At 42.0% G+C, this 19,535-nt stretch overlaps 2 protein-coding genes across 4 annotated transcripts in view; both read right to left on the reverse strand.

Moving 5' to 3' along the window:
* Positions 1-546: 546 nt before the first annotated feature.
* topbp1 (DNA topoisomerase II binding protein 1) lies at positions 547-14,130 on the reverse strand. Its single transcript, XM_085419028.1, has 28 exons — positions 13,711-14,130; positions 13,439-13,532; positions 13,211-13,345; positions 12,974-13,117; positions 12,711-12,892; positions 12,387-12,580; positions 12,126-12,302; positions 11,862-12,031; positions 11,563-11,726; positions 9,095-9,339; positions 8,632-8,966; positions 8,381-8,553; positions 7,781-7,992; positions 7,104-7,420; positions 6,824-7,009; positions 6,534-6,649; positions 5,924-6,047; positions 5,170-5,328; positions 4,917-5,013; positions 4,507-4,699; positions 3,933-4,156; positions 3,493-3,635; positions 3,158-3,251; positions 2,019-2,182; positions 1,650-1,778; positions 1,478-1,567; positions 952-1,113; positions 547-796 (listed from the first exon to the last, which is right to left on the reverse strand). Exons 2-28 carry the CDS (start codon positions 13,523-13,525, stop codon positions 668-670), a joined length of 4,545 nt encoding a protein of 1,514 aa, XP_085275154.1. The 5' UTR covers positions 13,526-13,532; positions 13,711-14,130; the 3' UTR covers positions 547-667.
* Positions 14,131-15,342: 1,212 nt separating this feature from the next.
* The window catches only part of dnajc13 (dnaJ homolog subfamily C member 13), a 32,374-nt gene continuing 28,181 nt past the window's right edge, over positions 15,343-19,535 (reverse strand). For 2 of the 3 annotated variants that reach the window (XM_085419030.1, XM_085419029.1), the window contains 14 exons: positions 19,365-19,481; positions 19,093-19,270; positions 18,912-19,003; positions 18,732-18,831; positions 18,557-18,631; positions 18,330-18,442; positions 18,036-18,205; positions 17,896-17,938; positions 17,638-17,811; positions 17,369-17,548; positions 17,107-17,247; positions 16,883-17,026; positions 16,691-16,790; positions 15,343-15,882 (listed from right to left, as the gene is read on the reverse strand). In XM_085419030.1, the coding sequence (XP_085275156.1) occupies positions 15,785-15,882; positions 16,691-16,790; positions 16,883-17,026; positions 17,107-17,247; positions 17,369-17,548; positions 17,638-17,811; positions 17,896-17,938; positions 18,036-18,205; positions 18,330-18,442; positions 18,557-18,631; positions 18,732-18,831; positions 18,912-19,003; positions 19,093-19,270; positions 19,365-19,481 (1,725 nt within the window). In that variant the 3' untranslated portion in view covers positions 15,343-15,784. Of the gene's footprint in view, positions 15,883-16,334; positions 16,440-16,690; positions 16,791-16,882; positions 17,027-17,106; positions 17,248-17,368; positions 17,549-17,637; positions 17,812-17,895; positions 17,939-18,035; positions 18,206-18,329; positions 18,443-18,556; positions 18,632-18,731; positions 18,832-18,911; positions 19,004-19,092; positions 19,271-19,364; positions 19,482-19,535 lie in introns of all 3 variants that reach the window. The other variant, XM_085419031.1, reaches the window with a different exon arrangement.

The following is a 19,535-nucleotide window of genomic DNA, read 5'->3' on the forward strand; positions in this document are numbered from 1 at the left end:
TCAGTGTACCAGAGGCCTACATGAACAGCGTAAACAAAATCTAGTGTTTACTAGACTGGAGGGGGGATCGACAGATGATGCAAATGGGCTATAACCAGTGAAGGGCAAGAAACATGTCAATTTGACCAAATTTGTCAGAGACTAAGTTAATAAGCTGCCTTAGGCAGGATGATTTCTCAATAAATACACAGGCAGGTTTTATTTTGCAAAAGAAAGAAAGTTAACAACACACACTTATAACAGGACATTTGGAAAAAAAAAAATCATAGAAGGCTTGGTTAACCCCCCCAAAAAAACCCTAAACAATAAGTAAAGTTATTAAATATATAAATGTTAAAACAGCACTTGGGAGACTTGAGTTTACATTCTGCTGCTGAGAAATCAGACCTGAGGCATACACTGACACACTACTGCCCTCTACAGGCCAGAGAGTAGCATCGCATGCAATTACAAAACGTGACTCAACATTTTCTGCAGACGTTCATTAACTCATCCATCACAAGCAGAGTCTCTCGGTGCAAGCAGCAGCTCCAGGGCGCTCTATGAAAAATGCAGTATTACAATACAGGTGCTACATTTATTTTATTTTCATACAGGTCATAAAAAATAGGGATTTTTTTTTTTACAATCATCTTCACATTGTTGAAAATATTTAAGATATTTAACTTCAGTTCACACGGCTCTTTTTCAGCCTGGAGGTCTCTGCTGCTGCTTTACGTTTACGTGACGGTGTGCCTGGAGCTTCTTCAGAGGGAGCTTCAGTCAGGTGGTACAGCTCGATGGGTGGTGTTGGCTCCTTAAGCAAAGATGGGAAAAAAGGCCATTGCTAAAAATCCATCTTTAACATTCAATTTTGTGTGGGCTGCAACATGGAAGACATCAAACGTCTTTCAAGTGAGAAATTCAGCATCAGACTCAGCTGAGAATATATAAATGAAGAGCCCTGCTAACCTGCATGAGATAGTCTGCAATGTATTCTGGCTTCAGGCATGTGACTCCTTGTGAGGTAGCCTCTAAAACATCAACTCTGAAGTCTCCGGGTTTGAGTCGACTGAAGTCTGCAAAAAGATGTGTGGCCTCTTTGTACATGGATGGGGAGGGACCAGGAAGGACCTGCAGAGAAATGACAGACTGTGTGTTTGCTGTGTTTGTGGAAAGAAGTCAAACGTAAACCCGCAAACAACACAATTCTTTCCTTCAGCATACTGCTGTGATGGTTATTTACCTCCATCTAAAACAACAGCCCCATCTTCTTAGCTCTTTTTTTTTTTTTCCTCGCTTTCTTTTGACTCACTAGCTCAGTTTTATCAAGGATTCCAAATTTTACATCACAGACATTTCTAAAGATTATATCAAAAAATAAATATCAACCTACTGAAGCTGTTGCTGTTTTAAGACACTTTTAGGATGCTAATCTATCTTGGCTAAAGACTGCATGCTCCTGGATGTGTCTCAGAAAAGAAAAGCACTGAGAAACCTTCGCCCCGCCAGACTGCAGCAACCGCCTGAATCCCGATTCTCTGCTCTGGTCGATGTTCAGCATGACTGTCCATCCACTGAAGGCGCCCTGAAAAATACAAATGCCTGTTTATAGAACACAAAATGCCTCAGAGCCGTGGTTTTTATTGTGTGTATGAGCCTGCTCGTACCTCGTGTTCAGAGTGACCCTGCAGGCTTTTTCTCCAGCGCATGCCGGCTAACGCTAGTCTCTTTTGTTGGGAGGTGATGGAGGGCAATGCGTCAAGGATGGAGCTATTGCCCCACTCAAACTCCTCCTCCTAGATCACAGATTTGGAGATTTTTGGGGACAAGTCAAGAAAACCTTTTTTGTGGTTTTTATTAGAAGTGACCCGTTCCTTGTCTAGTCTAAAATAACAGCCTAAGATGACGGCTGTGTGGTGATACTTGCATGAAGGACTCTCCTTGAAAGTATTGGTGTTATCCGAGCGCTTATATTCCACATTCCCAGACTTTCTATCATATTTACGTGTGGCAAAGATTGCTCTTCGGATTCTGACCTGAATGAAGAGACCCACAGAGCGGCACGCCTCCAGGTACGAGCGGTGCAGGATCCATTTCCCAGCTGCCATCGCTGCCAGGTACTTCTCATTACGCAGGGGTGTCCCGACGATGATGTGTGTGCAGCTGGGGTCAAAAGACTGCTTATCCAAGACTACACCACCTACAGCAACAGACAGAGACAGAAAACTACACACATGGTACACTTGGCCTGTGCAGGGATTATGGCTGCAACACTGATAACTGAATGGCATGAAAATGCAATATAAATATGAAGTTTATCCTATTCCACTGACTCTATCAGACCCTCTGATAACATGTTTCCAGCACCATGGATATAGTCACCATCTGTGCACCTATTTTAAACTGGTAAACTGGTTTGGATCTCGAAAGGTTGGATCACAGCACATTTTCCATGACCTCACATGTGATCGCTGACCCCAGTGAGTATTTTCATATTCTACAGGTTGGAAAGAGAAGATGTGCAACTCAAAAACGGTGGAAACAGACTGGTCTTTCAGCATTTATGGCTGATGAAGTAAATGCAACATTATCAGTGTAGCAGACATTGGTTGAATGCAACTTTTTGTTTGGTTGAAACAGGTTTAGTTTTGGATTACGGTTTGCCAATAATTAGTGAAGATTAAACTCATGTGTAAGAGGACTGAGAATGCTTTACTGTTAGTAAATGACCTCACAGAGACAGCCAAACAAACACGTCTTGTAGGGGAAATGCTGGTAATGAAGTGAACTTTTAGCCAATATATGACAACCGTTTATTCTAACAACCTCAAACTCAACGCTGCACTTATTTCAGTTCCCAGCAATACACCCACCAAGTTTAAAGCCTAGCAGATGAACGGCTGTCAAGCTATTAAGCTAGTAAGATGCGCTGAGGCAGAAATACAGTGTGAAAGTTTTAATAATGATATAACTTGTCATGACCAGTGAAGATCTGAGTCATGCTTTTTTTGACAGAGGAAACAGTGCTGGAGGAACTACTTCCATATCCTGGAGGCAGATCCTCAGTTATAGTCATCAGGGATTAGCTCCTCTGACTTCCAGCCTCTGATGTGCTGCCTTTTGTACTGCAGCACGATGAAACAGCGTTAGATCGCTAATTAGATGGGAGACTCACCAAGCTCCTCTATGAGGTGACTGTAATCAATGCGCTCCTGGGGGCTGAGGGAGGACAGCTGAAATCTGGGAGGTTGTTTTTCTTCCTTCTTCTCCTGAGAAAAATAAACAACCTTTTAGCACTAGTACTTTGCTTGAAAGAGACGTACAGATTGTACACTGCGCAGTACAAATGATCAGTTCATTATTACGTAACTGAATAAGCACCAGCATGCAGCTGTTTGCGTAACGCAGGAAAGTGGAGAGAAGTGTTACACAATGCTGAGCAATTAAATTTCATTTAGACCAGATTAAAGCTTCACGTGTTGTTGTCAGTGCAAATTTCGAACCCTTCACCTGTGGTTCTGGTGCTACTGCGGGGTTGGCGAGAGGAAAAGCAATGCTGGGAGCTTTAGGAGTGAGGACGTCATTCTCTGGCTCCTCGGGAGGAGGCGTCAGGACTTTCTTGTTCATGTGCTGCTCAATGACGTCACAAGCAGCTGCGGGAGCGACAACGGTGAAATGTTACCAACATATCAGAAACAGTGTTTCCCTATTATATGCATACACAGACTTTAAATAGACCTGAGACTAACTTGAGAGCTCTATACTAAGATGCACCACTTCTTCACCGTATCGCTACATCCTCCCAAAGCTTAGACCTTTCATTTTCATTTGCATGATTCACAGTTCAAAATCTTCTTTATCTGTCCAGGTAGGTGTAAACCCCTCTATGCATTAATTTAGCCCATTGTACGCTTTCAGACAGTTGGTGCAGCTGGATCCTCATTTCTTACCCATCTCTACCAGCTCTGAGTCCGTCATGGAGTCCCTTAGCTGTGGTCCGCTGTCTGCAGTTGGAGGAGGAGCGAGGGGCTCAGAGTGCTGCGATGGGCTTCCAGGCCACTGTAAATTATCAGCGAGCTTGGCCCTCTCTTCTCTGGCTGTGGGGTCATCCCAAACTATCTGTTCACTCTGGGATGGCTCTGTGTTCATGTCCATAGCCGCTTCTCGAGGAACCCTGAAATCACAACAGAGCAGTCAGCTATGTGAAGCCAAAAGAATACCATCTATGGTATTTATATGGTTTAGATCCTGAATTTAACACAAAAGGACTTTTCAAAGCTCAACGCGCCCCTACTGCTAACATAGTTCTGTAGGTAAAATGATGATATTTACTATTTCTTCTGCTGTCACCACAGCTCTGTACCCAAACATGCATACAGCACCTTCCACTTTTTTTTTTTTAAACAAATAAAAAAGCACTTTAAATTTTTTATAGTGGACTCTGCAAAACGCCCTGAGCTGCTGCCAGATTCCTTAAGAGATTCAAGCTTCTTTTAGTTTTAACATAAGCAGCTTCTTTCATACCTCAGAGCTTCTAGAGTCCGTCTATTACCGCTCCGTCCAACTCTGCTCCCTTCGGGTGTGTGGGGGCCCAAGTCTGCCCCTCCGGATCCCATCCTAGCGAGCCTGACTGAGGTACGCCTCCCTGTCGTCAGTTTAGTGGCTGACATGATCTCCTGCAGTTGTCTTTGCAGGTTCTCTCTCATCTCTAGCGTTTCTAAAATATCAGGATAGCAAAAAATATGTAAAACCTCATATACAACCATGTATACTGAAGACCTTTTACTTCTGTGACAGGCTTGGTTTGTCAGGATTACTCCAGAAGTTATGGACAGATTTGCAGATTGGTGGTGAGCCTTGAGAGTCTTAGACTCGTTTCAAGTACATGCAGAAGCTCAGTGGATTTAATTACCAGCAACAGAAAAGACACTCACCCCTCCTTTCTGTGCTATCATTCATCTCTTCTTGGTCTGTGCTTCCATCACTCACACGGCGTTGGGTTGCAGCTTCTTGTGTGGGATTGTGCACAAACTGCGACAAAGAAAACTAAAGATCAATTAAACAGGAAAAGAAAGATAATTGTGACATCCCAGCATTAATTGAACAATACATCCTGATTTTCCTGAGAAATTCCATCCTAAACCAACACAGGTCCCCCACTAACTCTGACTTTCAAATCAGACCCACCTCGTCTTCCTTCGTCTCCCTGATGTCTTTGCGTTGTGTTCGTGTTACAGGTGGTGACCTCTGAGAGTTGCTGGGCACCTGGCTCAGGTTTAAACTCATCTTAGGGTTGTAGGTGAAAGGATAGAGAGACTCCGGGACGTGCCTTTGCTCATCAGCGCACTGCACAGGATGAAAACAGACACGTTACTGCACACAGTATTTATCTACACACCAAAACGTAACTAAATAAAACAATTATGAGGAGACACACCACTGAAACGACGATGCCTCTGAATTTACACATCAAAGACGTTTTTCATTTAGTATTCTGCTTTTGTTGATGAGATGCTAATTGCTTCCCCCGGGTGAAATGTTGCAGGAGAATACAAATAATACCCAAATGAAATCAATTGCATCTTAATGCAGCTTTGTGAATCTTTATGAAGACGTAATTTCTCTAAATGCTTGTTTAAGCAAAGGAAACAGAAGCATGTGGCTTGAACCTTTTATAGGCATGGTTTATGTGCTCAGGTTGAAAGAAACTAAAGACTGAATTGTTTCCTAACATGTGTGTGTTAATTTTCTGCAGATCAGCTGATGCCTGCCTCTTACCCACTAAATACTGGGATGGACTTCAACAGTGTACTGTGTTTTACACTACCTTATATCACTTCAAATAACACGAACACAGCATCACTTTCACACAGCAGACTTAATCAGCTGTCACAAATGATTAGAAATCAGTGAGAAAACGCTACACTACTGGGAAACCCACCGCCTGCAACCAGTACTGGGAGACCACATGGAGCCCTCTCTCCTTCACTCCTCTGTATTCCCGGGTGTTGTCCCCCACACGGCCCTGGTAAATGTAGTGTGTTACTGTATCGTCACAAGCCCACCTGAAAAGAAGTTAGCAAAGATATGTTTGTACCGTTTGCATCATATTTGCAAAAAATAAAATCAATTGATAAAGTGTTACTTTCCAGGACTTTCTTACAACATTGATGGGTTACTTTTTGATAATTCGTGATCAGTAAGCAAAACATTTCACCCATTCTTTGTACAGGTGTCATGATGATTTAGAAGCAGTATACTTGGACTTTGGCCTTAATCCTTATGTAAGCCCAGTTTATGGAACTGATTTATTGCTCAGACTTGAAGGAAATCAAAGTGAAAAACTGTCATTTCTAAAAGTCATATGATGAAAAAATAAGAACAAACAGGTAAAACCAAACATTAATTCTCATTCTGTGGTTTTAAAATGCTGACACTGGGAAAGCATGCTTAGCTCGAAATAGAGGGAGAGTGGCGACAGATAGAACCAGGATTTGAAAGGTTTAAAAAAATGAAATACAATAAAAATCTCTTAAGTAAAGTTTACAAACCTGAAGTCGGCTCCAAGCGAGGCAGCGATGGCGTTTAGTTCACTCTGCATTTTGCTCAGTTTCTTTCCCACGCAGACCACAACACCATTCAGGGGCCCGGCTTCTTTTCGTGGACTCTAACACGCAAACACCATATTGTTTTTGTCTGTCTTTCTTTTGAGTTGTTATGTTTGTGACTGGGAAATAAAAACCTGTGTGTACTTCAATCTAACACTGATAATCGCTAAGATGTGCTGTGGCTCTGTAACCACCAGGCTCTAACACATTTGTATAGCAGTACTAGTGTTTACCTCCTTCTCAGCTGTCTTTGCAAGCTGGGGACTGGCAGAGACTGCTTGCATCTCTGAGACATTATTGCGGGTGCTATTAGCCAGCGCTACTTTCAGGTTCCTGTTGATGACATCAGTGAGTGGAGTCTCAATCCTCTTCCCTGGTTTCGATGCCCCACCCGGAGTTTCCATAGCTCCAAGTGCATCCTAAATAATATAAATACACATATTTAGAGAAACATTAATCAAATATCAGCAAACATGAAATGCCAGAAGTGTAAGCTGCTCAGTGAATCCCAACCTTGACATTAAAAGAGGGTCTGAAGAGCTGGTCTCGGTTGAGGAAACGAGAAGGGGTGTCCAGCTGCAGGGAGGCCTCGTTCTGTAGTGGGTTCCTTCTGCCACCCTCCTGGTTTTGTTTTGGGGTGCTGATGTCCTCTTTGGGCTTCATCTCATCCAAAACAGATCGGAACACTTTGCTCTGAAAGCGGCCTAAATCCAGAGGAGTGACAGCCTTACCGCTCCGGGGACCCAACAAAGGGATTTCTGGAGAGGAACGAGCCGCTGGAGGCATAATCTGTTTCTGCGAACCACCTACAAAACTCTCTTCATCCCTCTCTGTGGAAGAACAAAATAAAAACAGCCAGTCTCATTAATAAGCAATGACACACTAGACAAACTTGAGTCTACAATTACATTTAATAACATAATGAATTTAATAAATTAAGCGAACTGGAACTAAAACTAAACTAAAATTAAAAACCAATAAAAACTAAACTATCGTTCTTATAAAGACCCATCCCGAGCCAGGAAAATCTCTGGTGGTAGTCATTAGCAATCAGGTCAAACTGGTGCTACAAATGAATGCCTCTTAAAACTCCAGCCAAACTCCATCATACGGTTTAATTTAATGTAATTTATATCGTGTGTTGAGAATTACAGATCATAAAACAGATCTAGCAAAGTTAGTTATCTAACCTGGTGAGGGTGGCAGATCAACTAAAAATCTTCCCTCCTCTGCTCTCTTCCCAGTTCGAGCAGACTCTAGTATCCAGTGCATGGTAACAGCAGGAAGCCCCCACTTCTTTGCTGCCTGGTACTTTGTGCCCTCGGGGCTCTGCAGCACCAGATGCGTGCTGGCCAGCATGCCTTTCTTCTGGTTGGCCAGGCGCACAAAATAATCCTGGACGCTGCAGCAAGGAGACACAAAACAAATTTAAAGATTTAACACACATATCTCCTAATGAGCAGCAAGACTGGGCTATAAAGTATGCAGCAGAGCAAGTGAATTTAAGTTACAGCAATGCACACAGGCCAGGGCAGCTTCTTCTTTTATTAAACAGCTGTATCATCCTACTGCTCAGGAGCACATACAGATAGAAAAATGTACAGAAAACAGAAATTCATCCTCATTACTGCTCTGAACACAAAGCAACTGGCTTCACATTGAGTGTTCATGCATAATAATGAATGCAAATACCAGCTAATTTAAAAGTTTAATCAAACGTTCCTGCAGTAGTTAATGTTTATGGATATTATGCCTAAACATAACGACTGGTGCATGTAAGGTAGTCATACTCGGCTCCAAGGTGCTTGGCAAGCTCCACCAAAGACTCCCTCTCTGCTCCGGTGAACTGGCTGACAGAGAGGACGCAATCTTTGAGAGGAAACTGTCCGTCCATCACTGGGACAGGAGTGAACAAAGGGTGGGAGGACAGCTGCAGGACACACTCCTTCTCCACACACATGACCTGAGGTTTAATGAGAGAAATAGGTCAATCAAAAGCATAAGGCACTCTCATAACATGGAGCACTATTAACAAACTTACCAGCCAGGTATCAGTGACCACCTCTTCCACTGTGGCCTCCACTGAGCACCCCAAGAGAGGGACCACAGCATAGTCTGCGACAACCCGGGAGCGGCCCATCAGCACTTTGCCTCCATGTTCTGTCACCAGCAGAGAGAGCTGTGCCTCTGCCTCCGTACCAAACCCCACAAGAAGGAAACGTTTCCCGAAAAACAGTCCTGCCTCGCTGGCTTCCTGCAGGGTGGATTCTGTCCCATTAGTGCGGTTTGGTACCCAGGATTCAGGTTGGAGCTCTGCAGTTGTACTAATGGACTTCCTGCTTTTACTCTCTGCTGGTGGTGGAGGCGGCATATCAACTGGAACACAAACGGATATGAGCAGCTGTACCAATATGTAAAACTAACCTAAGTCTGAATCTTATTCATTCAGCTGTCTTATACAGACTCTTGATCCCATACGAACACCGTCAGCAACAGATACTTACTCACTGTAGGGTCATCATCCATGTACTGTGACAGTAGATCCTCGTCTGCTTTCTTTCTCCCCGGAGTGCTCGGGCTGCCAGCAGGTGGACCAGTTGAGATCCGGGATTTGGGAGTGTGGTAACCCGGCACCACTAAATCAGCTGGAGCAGGAGGCAGACAGTCAGGGTGGAGGTAGCTGGCTTCTGGGAGCAGAGTGCCCTTTGAGAAGCTGTCTATTAGCCACTTTACTGTTACTACATGGGGCCTGTGAATTACAGAGAGAACATAAATTATATATTAACCACATTATGTCTTAATTAGAGATGGCACGATACCACTTTTTTATGTCCGATACCGATATCATAAATTTGGATATCTGCCGATACCGATATGAATCCGATATAATGTTTTTTAATCAACAAAACTGTTTTTTTTTAAATATCTTGCTGCATTTTGTATAAGTTCATACTCAAGTTTAAAACAACAACTACACTAAAGCTATTCTGTTATACCTATATGCAAAAAAAATATTTCATAGTTCAGCAATACTGATCAATCTAATAAACTCAAACCTGCACCATCCTCCCTATTCTGGTATTTTAAAGAGTACTTAGCGTAAATATTAAGCAACCTAACTAATAGGGTTCCAACTCCCAGCAACAACAAAAATAAAAAAATAAAAAAATAGGGAACCACCCCTCACACTCCACCTCATGATGCTTAATCGACGTAATCAACCTTAATTTGATGCAGTGTGAAAAAAAAATGCACAGAAATCAATTATTTTTCAAGAAATATTAAATAGATTCAACATCTTTCTTCAACAAAATTGCAGACTGCACAGATGGTACCTTCCCAAAGGAAAAAGTACTATAGCTTACTAGGGTATATATATTAGACTTAACAGTTACTATATACAATAATGGACTTCTATACATTTTACATCAGATTAAAACTTTGGGTGTAAGATTCAGATAAATATTAAATAATTAAAAGCTCGACATTTTAAATGAGAATAAGAAAGAAAATTATGTCTTTGTGCCCCCTTTTCCCTGTTAATGCCCTATCGGCCCCCCTGGCTAAACTTTGCTAGATCCGCCCCTGCACAGTTACCAGCGTCAGCTACGTAGAAAAAGATCCTGGAGTAGAAAGTAATATTAAATAAATTCTAACAACAGCTGATCAAGCTTAAACGTGCTGCTGTTGTTCAGCCGCTGGTTTCCTCTTTCTGGTGCAAAGTGGGCCAAAAACAAACCAGAGAGACGGACTTGCGACAGAAAAGCCGATCAGCTGATCATTAAGCAGTTTCATGATTGAAGTAGCAGCCGGAGAGCGAGAGGCAGTCGCTCGTTAAGCTTAACGCAGGAATGCTTTACAAACATTCAGAGATGGACTTACACACTTGCTTTACTTCTCTCGGGGTAACTTTGTCAGAGATGAAATGCCGGGTTGCTAGCGAAGCTCCACATGCTATCCAGACCACCGACAGGTCCGGCATGCCACAGCCGCTCTATCACGTGATGCATACTGCTCCGACGTGCTAACGTTCTGAGGTGAGTTACGGCGTGTTGCAAGTTTTGTGAGGTGCTTTCGTGATATTTAATGGATTGGATTACATTTTTTATTTTTCTCCGATATCCGATCCAGTAATTTAGGTCAGTATCGGACCGATACCGATACGTAATATCGGATCGGTCCATCTCTAGTCTTAATCCTTGCCTTTCTTTTTTCATATTTGTGTTTTTAATTTTTTTGAGAATGCTGACATCCAAAAAGCTGGGATGTAGTTGAAGATTTAAGACCCTGTTCTAATGGTCATCAAACCACATTTTTATTGACCTATGCTGACAAAACTTGTCATTAAGGGTACAGGGAAGCTCATTAAATGTCATCTTTATGGGAGAAAGATTTAAAGGCTACATTGAAAAAGTGTGTGTGGAAATGTTAGACAGATAAAATATAAACTTTTTTTTTTTAAGTTTCAATTTTACCTGGATGATTGAGCATGCATCAAGACTTTTTTTTCCAACATTCTGTGTTTAAGAGCTGAGACGACCGACTATTTTAAAGACAAATGTTTCAGATTCTTGTTTAATATAAGATTTTAGCTCTTCAATGGTTACTTTGACTTACTTTTTGTATTATAATGAGTCAGTGGGTGATGGACCCATTTGCATCTGGACTTTTTTACTATAAAGCTGCTGTTTCAATACATGCAGAAAGGATATTAAAGTGGGCAAAAAGCGGCCACGATAGAGCTTTCACTCCTGGATCAAAGCACGCAATTCTCCCTGTTGCTGAATTCTGTTGAGAATTGGATAAACCTAGAATCTCCATTTCTCAGTGTGTAATAGCCTTTAGTCTAAATTATTTTGCAGTCCAACCAAACATATTTTGGTATGAAAGGAAACATTAGAATCTCCAAGTTATTGTATTAATACAGAGGATATAAATATCATGAAGGTTATTAAAGCTCTTTAGTTCAGACCTGTGAGTTGCTTTGGAAAGAAAATTATTGAGGTCCTGGTCCAGCTCGCCCATGACCACATGAGAGAGCTCCTCACTGGGTTGGTTGAAGCGCAGACCTCCTGCAGCATTTACAAGACGCCGTAACTTCTCCAGTTTATTCCCTGGCAGGCCACACAGATACAGCTGTGTGACATTTAACACAAAATGACAGAAAGCCTCAAGTTTATCATTTATAGACTCAACTAACTCCTACTACAGAATTGAAAGAGGAAATACATAAAATCTCTATAAAAAGAAAACTGCAGACCATCTACTTACCTTACAGCCATCCAATAAATCATCAGCAGGGCACACGGTAAGATCCAGACTCTCTATGGGGTCTGGAGCTTCCAGGTGGCTGACAGTGCTGTTATTGGTGAGAGCCGTGTCGTTTATTGTTCTGCTAGTGTTCACAGAAATGTTGCTCAAGCCCAACAGTGACGGACCCTCTGGAAATGAAAAACATAACTCTTCAATCATTAAAGACAAACAGGTTCTGAATTACTGTGGAAAACCTTTATCATCTTATCAAATGCGACTCACCATCCTTCTTGCTGGTAGCAGTAGGTGTGGAAGTGTGTGGTCGAGTAGTTTTTGAAGCATTGCGCTCCACAGTGTACCTGCTCTCATCTTGACAGTAGCCCTTCTCTATGCTGTCAAAGAGCCAGTGCAAAGACACGCAATACACATTCCACTTCCGAGCACACTCGTACTTCTGACCTAGAACCAAGTACGATCGATGACAATCAATGACGCACAAATGATGGCATTACATCATTTTTTTAAAAAATACTGGTGACTTACCTGTTGGTTCATTAACAATGAGGTGTGTACACTCATTCATTTTGAGCTGACCGGTGTAGTTGGCCCCATGCTGCTCACAAAGTCTTTGTACTTCTTTGCGTTCTGTGCTGGACAGACCTGTCACACAAACACTACAGCCACGCAGCACAGGGCAAAGGTAGTCCTCTAAGGGCAGGTCTGTATATCTGAAAAGACTGGAAAAGCAGTACAGAGACACCATTCATGTTTTTGTAAATGTACAGTGATTTAAAATGTGAATTTGTATCAAACAGGAAACACAAGTCTTCATTTAATAGATGTAGCCATGTAAATCACAGTACATACCTATCCTGTGATTTCTCCCAGCAGGCTTTAACCCACGTAGGCAACAGGATGGGTTTACTGAGGCTGGCTGCTACCAGGTACTTTTTACTGCCCACCTCTTCTGCAATCAGGTGTGTAACAGATACGTTTAGATCCGAATAGGCCCATCCACCCATGAGCTGCACCAGATCCATCAGCTCTTCCTGGAGTGTGAGAGAAGGTATGGACATAAACATGTCTCAGTGCTTCATATTTTATTAAAATGTATATAGCAGATCTCTTACCCGTATTGCTCTGTCCATACTGGTGCAGCAAATGGTGACATCAGCCATGGCCATGTTATAGACAGGCTTCTCTGCTTTGGGGACACAACGCTGTTGCTGCAGGCAGTACAACACCACCAGTGGACTCACTATTCTGCAACCAAGCTGCACAAGAAATAAAAAAAAACCAAAACAAGAGTCAATCTCTGATAGAGCCTCAGGAGTGACATTTCACTGTTTAAAAGTGTAGAGTTCAACCTTCTTGCAGTGAAGAAAGGCTGGAGATGTAAAACTGGTGAACACAAACAGAGACTTGTCCTTCTTATCCATGCGCAAAACATCATCTTCTGTGATGGTTTTCAAATATTTTTCAGATTGCAGCTCCAAAATGGCCTGAATAAACCGGAGACAAACATGATTACCAATTTGTAAAACAAAGAGACAGTAAACACTAGAAGAAAGACTGGACCAGGCAGTAGAGCTTACCTCATAAGCTTTGGCAGCACAGTCTTTTTTTGATCCTTCACTTTCCACAAACTTCACAATGAAGGCTACTTTTTCTGCCTTAGACATGGTGACCCTGTACCAGCGACAAGACCTGGCATTTATTATAATGGCTGTGGCTGGCCTTAGCAGTAGCATCCAAATATAAAATGATCACCTACAAAGATTAAGTTATGACTAAGCACCTTAAGCACCGCCATACATTCAACACAAGCCTGCTATTAGCTTAAAATAATAACTTACTAGTTACTTACCTTTAATAGAAGAGCTCAAGAGCGCCAGTAAAGACAGTCTGTGTATTCCGACGGGAATCAGTATAAACTCTGATTAGTCATATGAAGCTAGTTTTACCTTAGTGCGGCTTGTCAGCGAGTTGACGCTTGTGAAGTCTGTTGTCACTTTTTAGAAAGCCTACACTGACTTTATGTTAGCTGCGCAACATAAACTTGCGAGCTAACGTTCAAACCTGCATGTAGCTCAGTTACAACATAAAAACATCCAAAAACTACCACTGCTCATGTTATCGTAAACCAACAGTCCAACCAACAGTCCCGAGATATGGGTTTAACTAACTGACATACATTTTAAAACAATTTAATCGTAATAGTTTAGATATATAAATTGTGATCTTTGTTGATAGTGTTCGCGCCTTTGGCGCAACTTCCGGCGTTACCTGCTAATCTGACCGACTGGAGTGAACGTTTCAAAGGTTCCGCTACAGACATTAGAAAGCGAATTGGGGGTGATAAACTATATATTAATGTTTTAAAAATTAGAAACTTGAAAACTTCACTGAAGGGACCGTGTTTTTTTTTTAAATTCTGACATAAATATATTAAAACCGTTTTCATTTTTAGCACATTTTCCCTATTCACATTGCCCTCAATGGCAGCTGTATTGACAATTTTTATGAATTTCCTTGACTTACGGTCAGGCTTATGAGGTGAGACCTAGTCCCTAATTCATGGCATCTATGTAGCTGGTGTAATCCACTATAAATTCAATATCCACATCCGTGAAAAGTTATGGTTCTCAAATAGATTGACATAATATAAATGACATAACTCTATGAAACATTTGCACTTATAAGCAAACAAACATATTGCCTGAGGCCTCAAGTACATCACATTGATTCTTGTATAAAAACATTTAACTGCAAAAGTGATTGGATTGAGAAATATTTTGATACATACCCGCCCCCCTTTTCATCTCTCTCTCTCGCTCAACAGACTTAACATCTATAATTATTGTGAACAGAAAAAACAAGTAGAACAACACTGTGGGTTCCCTTTTATTCTTAAAATTTTATGTACAAGTGTCAACTGATTTTTTTTTTTCAATGTACATTCAATATAAAGTTTATATACGTAATATTACATTGAACATTTCACAAATTGCACTAGTCTTTCACATAGATTGGTAATCAGAGTCAATGTCATTCGTCATGTCAGCAGAAGCTCATTTCAGGTGGTTATTATTCACTCATAAATATTCTAGTGCTTTTTGCATTCTGGGGGAGAGTTACTTTAAAAAATATGAGGCAGAAAAGGGTAGCCTTCAAAGAGAGAGCAGAATGAAGTATGAATAAGATCAGAGGAAAAAAAGGCTGGATATTATGAGAGCTCTGTGTCATCTTTGACAGAAGAGGACTGAAGCTGACCTGATCAAAGCAGACCAGAGGTCAGCAGAAGTCTAAGGGGTTAAAGTGGCATTTTCTTTTGGAGAAATAGGCCAGAGAAATCATACACATCCATTTCTTCATGTCCCGTGATTTTTTTTTCTTTTCCACATGAGAATGCGTTAATATAGACAAGTAAACAAAATGTTTATTTCAGTGGTGGATAGGTCCTGTGCGCTTGTTCGTCACAAATGAGGCCTCAGAGATGTAAGGTTAAGGTAGCCAATCAGAATATGCCAAAGAGAAAAAAAAATTAACAAAAAAGAAGCCTCAGTCTTCCCATGACTGTCTAATGAAAAAAAAAAATCAAGAGTAAAAAATATATTCATACAAAAAGTAAACTCTTCTCTGTCATTAGAAGAAATAAGAAAAGTAGAACAGAAACTAAACAAATGTGGTCATCCATTAAAACAAAGCATTTCTGAAGACTTGAGTGTCATTTGTAAGGGGCAAAGCAGAGTGACGCTGCAGGAGGTGTCGCAGAGGTTTTGGTGACAGTCAATGACGGCCCGCTCTCTCACTCGTCTTTTTTTCAGTTGTTTTGTTTTCCTCTCAACATCCCCTTCATGTGGGGAGCTGAACAGTCCCTCTCTGAGCTGCAGCCATGAAGCTGCACTCTGGGTGCCTGAGCCTTTCAGTGTGCGTGTCCTTCAGCCTTGGTCTCCAGTGTCATTGTCCACAGGGGGTGGGACGTTGGGCATTACTGTGGTGCCCGTTCCTGCTGTAAGGTAACCTGCTACTCCTGGACCTACAATGACAGCAAGGCAGAAGAGACAGTTCAGATGTAAATTACAAGGATAGATGCAGGGCTAATGGGGAGCTAGAATGATGTACTACACACTAAGACACCAAGCATGGATGGGATGATCGCTACACTGGCTACAATGTTTTCCATGGGCTTAATTTAGTTTGACTACTGTGTAAACAACTAATGGATAATTTTCTAGAAAATCTGATTCTATTTTCTATGTTTTTCACTTGTAACTCTACATTTCAGCCTTTTAAAATGTGCTGGCTACATATTGCATACATAACACAAGCTGGCTGTTTTCCAATACACTGTTGAGGATCCAGAACGGGTGTTAAGAGGTAATGAATTATTTTCAGTGTGAGTAAGATGAAATGGGTGGGAATGGAGAATGGCATGTGCAGCCAGGATGGAGGTAAAGAGGAATGACGGTAGGAGCCAGGACGGTCTACCTGCATCAGAGCAAAAGAGAGGAGGGCTGTGAGGGCCCAGTTCAGGAGTCTAGAGCCCACCTCGCAGTGGGCTGCTGGCGGCCAGGAGAGAAGGAGTGGAAACCCCTGAGGAGGAAATGTGGAGGAAAAAAGAGGAAGGGAAGGGCCAGGAAGTTATAGGACAGCTGGGTTTAAGCATAAGTGAGGAGTCAGCCATAAGGTGTTTTGCCTTTTTAGGGTAAAGCAAAGCATTAAGATTCATCATCAGCTCAGAGAAAGATGCAGAAGACTTACCTTTTAAAGCACTTTATATTTTAACAGTTTAGCTTGTTATTCAGGTTAATCACTCTTCTAATATGCAAAAAAGAAAACTTTACCTGTCAGGTAACCTGCAGTCTGAGACTCTGAGATGAAAAGATCGTGTTTCTGGTCTTTGAAGGCACTCCATACTGAAGACTTTGCAAGAATTTCATTCACCTATGGAAAAAAAACAAGCAAGAGTTCAAATATTTGATTGTTAAATAAACAATCATACCAATCATTCGATGACTTTAATAATTCGATCATACCTGCTCTCCATACTGTAGACTACGAGTCATGGACTTCAGAGCTTTAACTATCTGGGCCTTAGTAGCTGAAGGGTTTTCTAACGTCTCCAGGCCGATTCCTTCCAGTAATTTCAAGAGGTATGGAACCAGCTCCACCCTCAGAGCCTGTTAAGTTGTTATAGAAAGTTCCATTAAGGACACATGAAACATAGTGAGGGATAATAACAGCAAGGGTGACAGTGCACCTGGGCAACTAGGTCTGTCTGCTCCTTCTGGAACATGCGGTTGAGAGCTTCACAAGCCAATCCAGCCATGTCCGCCCGAACCTTCATCCCTGTCATCAGAGGGCCAATAGTCTCCAGAGAAGCCATGGACCGTACACACAGCTACACGAAACAAAGCATATCTTAGTTGATGTGGGTGAGGTGTCACTTTTACATAAAACATTTAAACTGGCTTAAGATGGTTCTGATTTTTTGTAGTCTTGCATTAAAATTAGTTTCTTACCTCATTATCTGAAAGTACATGGATGAGGCGGATGGAGCTCTTGGGCACGGCATTGTTCTTGTGGTTGAGTGCCGCCAAGATCCGAGGCAGGTGGCCCAAAGGAGGGACCTGGTCGGCCAGCTGGCACTGTGTGCTGAACAGGCAAACTGCCGCCGTGGTAACCGTCTCCAGGGCCTCACCCTGCAGAAGATAACAGAATAAGACAGAAAAAGTCTAACTTCTGCATTCACTAGAAATTTGTACTGTTGTTTCTCAGTTAGGAAGCTCACATTGGGATTGTTCTTCTCCAGGAGCTCAGTCAGGGTTTCCAGAAGTGACACCAGGAACTCTCGAGGCTTGCGTAGCACCCACCCAGGCTGAGCAATAAAGATGCGCAAGAAGACTCCACCAACTTCAAGCTCGCCCTGTCCGGCTCCATAAGCCACTGTGAAGTCTTCTGGCAACTGAGCACACAGATTAGGAGTTTAGTTTCACATTCATAGTTCCTACAGATACACCAACTTAAAATAATGACTTTTCATACTTACTTTCCAGTTCACATCAGGATTATCTTTCTGCTGTTTAAAGTGCCTGGAAAAGATTTAAAGTGATTTAGTACAAGACATAAAACATCCTATTAGAGTGTCTAACTATTCTTTATCTGGTTAAAACAGTGTTTGTCACACACTCAAGCATCATCTCCCGGACAGTAGTAGACACTTTCTCCCTTGAGCTGTCATTCCAGATGAGCTCAGGGTTTTCGTGCGTTCCCTCAAATATGTGAACTGCTGCCTCAGCATTGTCCCGCATGGCATCCATGAATACACCAGGGAGGAAACGCATCAGTGTTAGACGCACCTAAAAGAGAAAGCAGAATATGAAACAGCAAAAGTGAGTTGAAAATATGTTGCGACACATCATAAGGTAAAAGGGAGAGGAGAGTGATTAAGTCTTTTATTTATTTTTTTAACTCCAATCTGACCTTTGGCCCAACCAGCTTGTCTGAAGTCATCTTTGAGAAGAGCTCTGCAGTCTGTGTGCGAACCTGGGGGTGTGTGCAATTACAGAAGAGGTCCAGCAAATAGATCAGAGCACCTGCAGGACATAAAGATTAACAGAAACATCTGTGATTCAAAATTCAGATAAATGTAGCCAGCAATCACTAAAAAACAAACAACAACAAAAACAAACAAACAGTAGAACACTGACCTTTGGCCATTGCCTCTTTGACGATCTTCGTGTTAGACGTGAGTGCATAGAGGGTTTCCAGCACCATTTGCCTGCCTGAAGGACACAAAGGAGTATTTCAGTGTGTGAAGATGCATTACAGGGATAGGGAGAAGAGGAAAGACAAAGAGTATGACAGTCAGTTGTGTTTTCTCACTGGAAGGAAGTGAGTGCAGCAGCACCAGAAGGTTGGACAACACTAGAGATTCAGCGATGTTGCTCACACACTCTTGATTTGATGTCACTGTATTCACAACCTGCAGAAGACACCAATATGATAACAATCCAGGGATTCACAGTAAGTACATGTAAGGACCCAAGACCTGTTGATCTCTACCTCCAAAACCAGCTGTTGCACTCTACCAGCTCCATGAACCCGCAACAAGGAGAAGAGCAGCTTGAAGTGACCGATGCACTCCGACTCTGATCCTGTAATTACACCAAGAGAAATACTTAGAAAGAAGCTCCAAACTCACAGCACTTAAATAAACATAACGTCAGTCAGTCTGGAAGCTCACCAGGGTTGTTCTTGATGACATTACGGAGGGCCTCTAAAGCCATTTCAGCAAAGCGAAGCCTTTCAGCGTGCTGCTGGGACTCTACCTTGTTACTCTGACTCATGGCCAGCAGAGTGTTGAGGTACTGAGCCTGGGAGCCAACATAGTCCAGCAGACTGGCTGCAAATGCTTTTGGGTACTGAAGACAGAGATTGTAAAACAAGTTACTTATGGATTACTAAAAGTCCAAACCTGAATTTGGTCCTAATTGTCTAATACTTTCTTCTCCTCACCTCCAGTGGAAAAGATGGCTGTTCATTGTAGACTCGGACAAAAATCTCACCCACTATGAGCTCCTTGCTGTGATCACTGAACACAAACTCAGCACCAAAGCTTTTATCATTTTCTCCCTGCCAAGAAACCAGAGAAGTTGCGTGATTCACTCCAGTTTTGGATCATTTATC

The sequence above is a fragment of the Rhamphochromis longiceps genome, linkage group LG9, assembly GCF_057381845.1.
Source record: "Rhamphochromis longiceps isolate RC_006_pf linkage group LG9, R_longiceps_female_GT1.1, whole genome shotgun sequence".
In the NCBI taxonomy this organism is placed as follows: domain Eukaryota; kingdom Metazoa; phylum Chordata; class Actinopteri; order Cichliformes; family Cichlidae; genus Rhamphochromis; species Rhamphochromis longiceps.

Coding starts and splice junctions, on each gene's coding strand:
- topbp1 (XM_085419028.1), bottom strand. CDS start 13,525: ATGTCTAAGGCAGAAAAAGTAGCCTTCATTGTGAAGTTTGTGGAAAGT. Junction 12,303..12,386: donor CATTGTTAATGAACCAACAG/GTAAGTCACCAG, acceptor ACTTGGTTCTAG/GTCAGAAGTACGAGTGTGCT. Junction 8,967..9,094: donor GGATGATGACCCTACAGTGA/GTAAGTATCTGT, acceptor TTTGTGTTCCAG/TTGATATGCCGCCTCCACCA.